The sequence below is a fragment of the Sarcophilus harrisii genome, chromosome 4, assembly GCF_902635505.1.
Source record: "Sarcophilus harrisii chromosome 4, mSarHar1.11, whole genome shotgun sequence".
NCBI classification, from domain to species: Eukaryota; Metazoa; Chordata; class Mammalia; order Dasyuromorphia; family Dasyuridae; genus Sarcophilus; species Sarcophilus harrisii.
The window spans coordinates 22011582-22020177 of record NC_045429.1 but is presented as its reverse complement, the minus strand read 5'-3'; the positions used below and the strand labels follow the sequence as shown (position 1 = coordinate 22020177).

At 54.9% G+C, this 8596-nt stretch overlaps 1 protein-coding gene across 2 annotated transcripts; it reads right to left on the bottom strand.

The window, feature by feature from the left end:
- Positions 1 to 1084: 1084 nt before the first annotated feature.
- Positions 1085 to 7281, bottom strand: LOC111720351 (transmembrane protein 205-like). 2 transcript variants are annotated; one of them, XM_031969060.1, is made up of 5 exons: positions 6952 to 7281; positions 3999 to 4128; positions 2405 to 2568; positions 1964 to 2038; positions 1085 to 1635 (listed from the first exon to the last, which is right to left on the bottom strand). In XM_031969060.1, the coding sequence occupies exons 1-5, from the start codon at positions 7183 to 7185 to the stop codon at positions 1336 to 1338; spliced, it is 903 nt and encodes a 300-aa protein (XP_031824920.1). In that variant the 5' UTR covers positions 7186 to 7281; the 3' UTR covers positions 1085 to 1335. The 2 variants fall into 2 exon arrangements, with proteins under 2 accessions (XP_031824920.1, XP_023357467.2); XM_023501699.2 differs by lacking the exon at positions 1964 to 2038 and having other exon boundaries at positions 6952 to 7278.
- Positions 7282 to 8596: the final 1315 nt, after the last annotated feature.

The following is an 8596-nucleotide window of genomic DNA, read 5'->3' as shown; positions in this document are numbered from 1 at the left end:
CTAAGGCAGGGCAGGAAGGCTGAAGAAAGGCTGGTTGTGCAGCCGGGAAAGGGAGGGAGGACTCGGGTCAGCAGCTATTTCAGGCCCTTCGGGAAGTTTTCAAGGTCACCCCTAAACTCTTTAGCTCCTGTTGGACCTGGTGGTGATCTGGATCACACAGACTGGGCACTATGTCTACCATAGAGCCATATGCTATATGCTATATGGCACGTAGCCAAGGGACGCTATGACCCTTGACCTGGAGGGAGGAAGTGATTCGGGGCAGTGCAAACATGGCCGAGTCTTAGATGTACCCTCAGCTCCGAGCTCCTCCTCTCACAGATGAAGAAATGGGGCAGAGGACCATGGTTGGTCAGGCTCACACAGCCAGGTGGTGTCTGGATGGGGAAGGGACCCAGGTCTTCCTGAGACTCAGGCCTGCCATGCGTCCTCTCAGGTCTGCACACAGTGTGATCGTTAGTGGGGAATAAGGGCCAGAAGGTGTGTCATCCACAGGAAAAGCTTCCCTTAACCACTGGGAACTGAGCTGCCAGTGGTCCTCGTTCTGGTCATCCTCCTTACGCACTCAGTGTACACAACCAGCCATCCATCCGCCTACTTGCCCATCCAACCACCCATCCGTTTGTCCATCAATCCATCCATTCCACCGATATCCATTAGGTGGATAGCTACTCATCTATCCTTTGACTATCTACTCATCTAGCCATTCATTCATCTATTATCTATCCAGCAACTCATCTGTCCATTTATTCTTTTACTTATCTATCCATCCCCCTATTCACCTACCCATTCCTCTGTCCATTCATCCATCCATTTATCCATCCATCAACCCACCTACACACTCATCTACCAATCCATTAGATGGATACCCACTCATCCATCCATCCTTCAACTATGCACTCGTCCATCTATCCATCATCTCTCCACTTACTCAGCTATCCATCTGGCTACTCATTCATCCACCCATTCATTTATCCATCAACCTGTCCATTAGATGGATACCTACTCATCCATCCATCCATCCTTTAACTATCCACTCATCCCTCTATCCATCATCTATCCACTAATTCATCCATCCATCTAACTCACCTACACGTTCATCTGTCCATTTATTCATCCATCCATCTGTTTGTTCATTCATCCATCCATCTGTCCATTTGTTCATCCATTCATCATCCATCTGTTGCCCTAGAACACAGGGCTAGTGTCAGAGAGGGAGGACTTGAATCCCTTGCTCCATGACCCCAAGCCCTCTCACTATTTGCTGTTCCCCCGCCTTGGTCCCCCTCCCCCCCAAGGGCTGACCTCGGTGCCGGCCCCGCCCAGCCCCCTCTGTCACAAGGTGGAGAGGTGAGTGGCCATATGGTAGAGGCTGAAGCCGTTACAGGCCAGGCAGCCCACGTTGCAGAGGGAGGAGAGGAGGCGATAGCGGTTGAGCTGGCCGGACAGCTGCTGGTACTTGGGATTGGACTCGCGCAGCTGTGTGTAGGACTTGCGGGAGAAGAGGCCGATGTCCTGGCCCAGCCCGTAGCTCTGCTCCAGGAGGTGCATGTCGGTCATGATGTCGGAGGTCATCTGGCCGAACCACTGGGCGTTCAGCGCGGACACAATGACGCACACGAAGAAAACGATGAGCTGTGGTGGAGGAGCAACACGTATGGAGGCCACCAGCAGGCCTCGAGGGCCCCCAACCTGGGACCCGGGGCAGCATTGCTGCCCACTTCACAAAGGTGCCCCCCCGGGGGGGACTGCCATGTGAGCACGGCCCGTGGACTAGCCAGAAAGCGACCAACATTTATTAAACACCTACTGTGTGCCAGCCTCTGTGCCAAGCAGTGGGGACACAAAGAAAGGGAAGAGACTGTTACACAGTCATGGCAGGAAGCTGATGTCAGTGCTCACCCTGCTCTCCTGTGACTGCCCCCCATGGCTGTAGGCCTTCATCCTCAGGTGCTAAACATACCTGATCATCCCCATGTTGTCTCCCCTTTGGAGTGTAAGCTTGAAGCCGGGGACATTTCTGCCTTTTCTTTCTGATCTGGTATACAGTAAGCACTTAATAAATGCTTGTTGACTCATAGGCACCTTGAAAAGGGCAATTGTTTGCTCTGCCTATTTTGAAGAAGGGATGAAGGAGGCTCGGGGAGGAGGGACTACAATGAGAAGAGCGAGGAATCTGATTCCCATCTCTGCCCTGCGTCAGCCTTGGCGTGGGACCCCATCCCTCTACTTCTACAACTTCCAGGCCGCAGAACAGCCGCCAGAAACAGCTCGGGGAACCAGCCATCTAGTTCCGGAGTGCCAGGCGCTGGGCACACGGGCACCTGTCGGTGACCCCGGCGGGCTTGCCCAGACCCCTGGGGGGGAGGGGCTGGGGCCTGGCCACAAGGGGGGCGGTTCCTACCTGGGTGGTCTCTTCGTCGTTCAGCAGCTCCCGGGGGTGGCACATGGCGAAGATGATCAGGTTGAAGAAGGCGCAGGCCGAGCCGATGTGGAAATAATACGGGAAAAGCCTGCTCTGGATGAAGCCCAGCGTGTGGTGCGGGAGGTTCCCGCCCATCACGAAGCCTGCGAGACACAGCCAGGGAGGGGGGAGGAGGCCGGACACAGAGATTCCGTGCGGGGGAGGGGGGGAGAGAGGGGGTGAAGGGGAGCAGCACGTGCCCTCCGGGCTGCTCCCAGAGCTAGGGGAAGCCCGCCCGCCCTCGAGGAGCTGCCCATCTGCTAAAGCGCGCCTGGCCCGCCACCCGGGCTGTCACACCGCCTGCAGTTTTACAAATACCCGTGTTTTCCGTTCCCCAGGCGCGCGTCCCTCCCCATAAGACACGACAACCAAGCAAAACTGCGCTACAAAGACTCACTGGGCCTAGTCCTGTGGGGCTTTCCGAGGTTCCCAGAATCCCCCATGTGGTGCCCACCATCTGCTGTGGTTCTGCCCCCTCCCTTCCCCCCCCCCCCCCGGGGACCCCTGGGTCAGAAACTGACACCGCGAGCGCCCCCGGGAGCTTTGGAAACACGTGTGTGGCCCAAAGGCGGGAGGGACCGGAGCCCATGGGAGGGAGGAAAGGCCGGGCTGGGGGGTTGTGGGTCCGGAGAAGGCCAAAGGTGGAGACACGGGCGGGCGGGGAAAGGAAGCAGAAACCTACATTAAACAGATAAAGTTAAGGTTTTAAAAATTAAAACCTTAATAGGTTTTAATAGGGGTTGGTCAGAAGTCCTTGGGGAAGAGGCAGGGGCTGCCAGGAGATCTCCAGATGAGGGAAAAGGGTGAAAAGGAGAGGGCCGAGAGCTCATTTTCTGAGGAAGGGGACGGCCTTTATTTCCCCCACTCACAAAAGCACACAGGCTGCCAAGGACCACTAGCCCGGTGACCCGTGTCATCACAAAGCACCTAGACAGGGACCCAACCTTCCCCATTCACCTTAGACCCCAGGCGCAACCGGGGGAGCAATTCATGGGGAGTTTGAATGGCTGAGGAGTTCCAGGCGGCCCATACAAAAGGGAGGAGGGAGGAGAAAAGGGACTGGAAAATGGCAAAATGGGGCTGGAAGGGGAAAGGCAGGGAATAATGGATAGAGCCTGGAACCTGCCTCGTTCACTTACTGGCTGTGTGACCCTGCCCAAGTCACCTAACTGCCCCCAGCCTCTGTGTCCTCATCTCTAAAATGGGTATAAGAACCTACTTCCCAGGGCTGTCATGAGGGACAAGGCAGTAAGAGAGGTAAAGCCTGGAGGTCCCTAAGGGCTGAGCTAGGTCCCATTCATGTGGGTATGTGCACTCAGTCCCTGCAGGATGTATCTTCAGCAACAGAATGAAGCTCCTTGAGGACAGGGACTATGCTGTTTTTGTCTGCATCCTCTGTGCCCCCACTCAGTGCCTGGCACACAAAGGGCACCTAAAACATACCTGACGAATGGAATATCTGCATCCCCCACTTAGTCCTTAGATGGATAAATGTCCATCACCATGACCGGGTAAAAGCCCTCCCAAGACCCACCTGAAATGAAAGTGACCCAAATCTGCATCCCCCAGAAGGTCGAGAGGAAGACGAGGTGGAGGGTCTTGGCCAGAACTGAGGGCTCCACGTCGGTAGGCATTGTGGACCGCAGGGGCCTGGGTCTGGCAATCTGTTACGGAGGGACAGAGACAGTAACCAGGCTGTGCAGCAGGATCCGCAGGTAGCATGGTTCTGGAACAGGAGATCCTGGGTTCAAGTCCTGCCTCCACTGACTTTTGACAAATACTTCACAGGCCATGGATTCCTCATCTTCAATAATGACAATAATATACAGCCTTTAAGGCTGACAAAGTAGTATTCATATATTATCCAACTGGATCCTCATATACCACTCAATCAGGTGAAGTCATTTTCAGTTGTGTCCATTCTTGGCAGAGATACTGGAGTGTTGGTCATTTCCTTCTTTATCTCATTTTACAGATGAGGAAACTAAGGCAAACAGAATGAAGTGACTTCCCAGGGTCACACAGCTAACTAGTGTCCGAAGCCATATTTGAACTCATGAAGGAAGATGAGTTTTTTTGACTTTGGGCCCAGCACTCCATCCACCTGTACCACTCAGCTGCCCCTACTCCACCAGGTAGGTACTTCCTATTCATCTCCCCATTTTGCAGAAAATAAAAGTCTAATTCCAATGCTCATCCTTAAAAAATCCTAACTTGCTCTACCCAAACCATCTTGCTATTGTCCTCTATCTCTTCTTCCTTTCATGGGTAGATTCTTAGGGAAGACCATCTACACTCAAGGTTGCCACTTCTTCCTCTCATTCTCTTCTTAACCCTCCTTAACCCTCCATCATTCAACCAAACTAGCCTCTCCACACTTATGCGGGATCATTTAAGGGCCAAATCCCACTTCTCAACCCCATTCTTCTCGACCTCTCTTCAGCCTTTGACAGTCACACTCTGGTTTCAGTCGGCTGCTATGTGCTTCTCCTTTCTGCAGAGGACTTGGGTTTCTTTCCTGGATCTTAATCCAAGTCCAGTCCATTAACCACTTCCACTAACTTTCCCAGGACTGTCCCAAGACATATTTTCTTTGATGTCCTCTTCAGCTCCAACAGATTAATTATCATCTTGGCAAATCAATCAGCTAATAAATGAAGCACCTCCCCTATGTGCTGGGCTTGATGCCCTGGCCTGCGAGGATTTTACGATTTAATGGGGACCTCACCTTGATATTCTCTCATTCTCTCTCTCCAGATAACATCTCTCCTTGACCTTGACCTTGACTTTTCAAACTCCAATTCTATTGGCTATCTTGATGGGGATGTCTAGCAGACATCTTCCACTTAATGCATCCACAACTGAACTCATTATCCTTCCCCCTCAAACCCTCCCCTTTTCTGAATGTCCATGTTACAGACAAGTCCAGCCCCATTCTCTCATAGCCCAAGGTTTGGGATTCTGCCTTCATCTTGTCTCCCGACCCTGTCCCCCTCTCCTAACTCCACCCCAAGCCTGGTGCGGACCCTCACCACTAGTATAGCTGCTGGGGTCCCCCTGCCTCCAGTCTCTCTCCCCTGTAGCTTCCTCCACTCTTGTTCTTGTTTATAAGGTAGATCCCAATCTGCTTAACCCTTTCCTTGCCCCCACCCCAGCCTCCCTCCCTCTCACTCTCTTGATATCCCCAGTACCAAACACAGCACCTGGCACACAGTAGGTGCTTAATCTGTGCTTTTCAGAGAAGATATTGATCAAGGTTTGCTGACTGACATTAGGACAGAAAATTTCAGAGCTGGGAGGGGCCTTAGAGCAGATACTGCAGGCTTCCAGGGCAGGAAGGGAACATGTGGGAAACTGAGTCATTTTAGACAGGAATAAATAGACAGATGAGAGACAGATATACTGAAGGGGAACAAGGGAAAGAGGAAGGGGAGGAGGGGGAAGGAGAGAAGCAAAGAAGGGAGGGAGAGAGGAAGGAGGGAGGGGAGGAAGAGAAAGGAGGGGAGGGAAAAGGGAAGAGGAGAAAAGGGGAGGGAGAGGGGAAGGAGGAAAAAGAGAAAAGAGGAGGAGGGGGAAGAGAAGAGAAGGGGAGGAGGGGTAAGAAAGGAGGAGGAGGAGAGGAAGGGGGAGGAGGGAAAAGAAGGGGAGGGAAAGAGAAGGAAGGGGGGCTAAGGGAGGAGAGAAAAAGAGAGGGGGGAGGGGGAGGGGGAGGAAGAAAGGGGAGGAGCAAGGGGAGGTGATTGACAAACTAACTTCTCCGACTTCCTAAGGGTGTCTCCTCCCTCCCCCCACCCCCGTCCGGGCCCGGCCCCACTGGGGGGTCCCAGCCGAGGGGGCTGCAGGCCCCACCTACCCCCCAGTTCAGTCCCTGGCTGCCCCGGGGCCCCGAGCGGGATCTCCGAGGCCCAGGCCCCCCCGCACGCCCCGCCACGGCACCAAGCCCGTGGCCTTTACCTGGCCCTCCTTCCCTCCGCTCGCAGCCGTGGAGTTGCCCGGACACGGGGGCCGCGCAGGGATGAGGCACGAGTGGGCGTGGGGGCGGGGCCCTCGGCCGCGCGCTCTGCCTGGCCCCTCCTCCCGCCCTTGCCCGAGGCCCCGGGGCCGGCCCCGCCCCCTCCGGCCCCTCCTTCCCCCGCGGCCGGCCCGAGGGACCCGGAGGGCTGGAGTTCAAGTCCCACTCGCGTCCCAGCGAGGCCCGGGAGCAAGTCCCTGAGGCCGTGGGCTTCCGCGTGTGCGCGCGCCGCGGGGCGCTCCCGCCGCAAACCGAACGGGACCGCCGCCGTAAAGGCAATTATTAGGCGCCTGCTGTATCCCGGGCCCTGGGCTAGGCCGGGAGCCCTCGGCGGGGGCAGGCGCTGACCAGCACCAGGGCCCGGGGAGGCGGGAAGGAGGCGCGGCTGCAGCGGAGAGACGCCCGCGCTTGGCCGCAGAAGACCCCGGCCCACCGGGAGGACGGCCCCCCCCCCCCTCCCCCCCCCCGCACCCACCTGGCCGGCTTGGACGGGCAACGGCCATTGCGAGTTCAGCGAGCCGGGCTCCCTCCCCCCGGAGCGGGCCCCCGGGCCTGGCAGGAGTGACCGGAGCCCAGGCCCCCGGACTCCAGAACCCCAGCCAAGGGTCCCCCACTCCGAGCGGGACTGGGAGCCCCCTTGCCCCGCCCCCCCGGGGGGAGGGGGCACAGAACAGCCTCCTGGGAGGCCCTGGGGGAAGCACGCAGACATCCGAAAGGGACCCGCAGTTGCAGCCCAAGGGCTGGGCTGCGAACGGCCGCTTCTAAAGGCCGCGCTCCTGGCTTATCAAACCCAGCTTCCCCTTCTGAAAAAGGGGGTGCAGGGGGGGCCAACTGCACCCCCTTCTATTTGCTGGCCCTTTGGTTCCTCCCAGGGGCTCCGTCCGCTCCGAAGGGCTGGTCCTCGGAGAAGAAATCCTAGCTGGTCCTTCGGGCTGGTCCCTCGGCGGCTGGGGGGCAGGGGGGTCCTTCGAAGGGCAGCCATCATCGCCCCGAGAGGACCGCCTCCCTTAAAACGGTTCTGAAAGGAGAGCTCATCCTTTGCCTTTCTCTCCCTCCCTCCTTTCCCTCTTTGTGCTACTTAGTTTTTGGAGTAGAAGACGAGCAGCAAAAGCAGGATGAGCTCTGGTGTGTGTGTGTGTGTGTGAATGAAGCAGCCTGCTCTGAGCGAGCAGATGAATGATTTAAAATTTGATTAAACACTGCCCATGTGCCAACACCGTGCTAAGCACTAGGAATGCAAACGGAGCTGGTTTTTCCAGCTCCCACCCTTTAATTAGAAGAAAAAAATACCATTTATAAGACAATCTAGCTGCAGGGTCAGTGGAGAAGCTCCCACTCCCAAGTCCTGAAGATGTAGCAGCGGGGTTTATGGCAGAGTTCAGGGGTCCATCTTGTTCTCCTGCCTCAAATATGACCAAGTTCAAAGGAAAGGAAGAGGAGGAATAAGAAAACTGTCGACCTTTTCAACTGCTCTTGTTGGGGGAACCTTAGATATGAACCGAAACAAATACTTAATTCCCAAAGTTCTGCAGGGGGGGCTGGGGGTCTAAAGAACCATAGAGTTGACAAAAAGGGCCTTCCCCTTCTTGGAGGTCAGGTTTCAGGGTGGGGGGGGCAGTATGGCTCTAGAGCTAAAGACCCTTCATGGAAGAAGAGGATGTGCAAACAGCAGTGGTTTGATTCTGAGTTATCACTGTTCTAATAAACTAGAAACAAGAAGATGTATGTTGGTAAATTAAGGCTGCACACAAGGAAAAAGTGACAACGTTAAAGACAAAACAAGTAAAAAAGCAAGTTCATTGAGAACAAAAGACTGCTTCATGTTTTTGGAATCACCGGGCCCCAGGGAGATGCTTAAGAAATGTTTCTTGAATGAATGAATAGTAGATCCTTTATCAATGCTCGTTGACAAACTCCCAAGGAAAATTATTCCAAAATAGAATTGTCTGCAGCTTCCCTGCTCTGGAGATTTTAGCAGAATCCAATGAATGCCCATTTATCCTGTTGGTATCACAAGACCAAGGTTCAAATCGTGGCTCTGACACTTACTGCCTCTGTAACCTCGGGCAAATGAGGTGATTTAGTTTTTTCATGTGTAAAAAGTAATAATACCTATCATA

Bases quoted from the DNA above. Each gene is read 5' to 3' on its own strand.
- LOC111720351 (XM_031969060.1), bottom strand. From the start codon at position 7,185: ATGTCTGCGTGCTTCCCCCAGGGCCTCCCAGGAGGCTGTTCTGTGCCC. The intron at 2,039-2,404 runs GTAGGAACCGCC...ACTGTATACCAG, and splicing joins ACGACGAAGAGACCACCCAG to ATCAGAAAGAAAAGGCAGAA. The intron at 1,636-1,963 runs GTATGTTTAGCA...CCTCCACCACAG, and splicing joins GACAACATGGGGATGATCAG to CTCATCGTTTTCTTCGTGTG.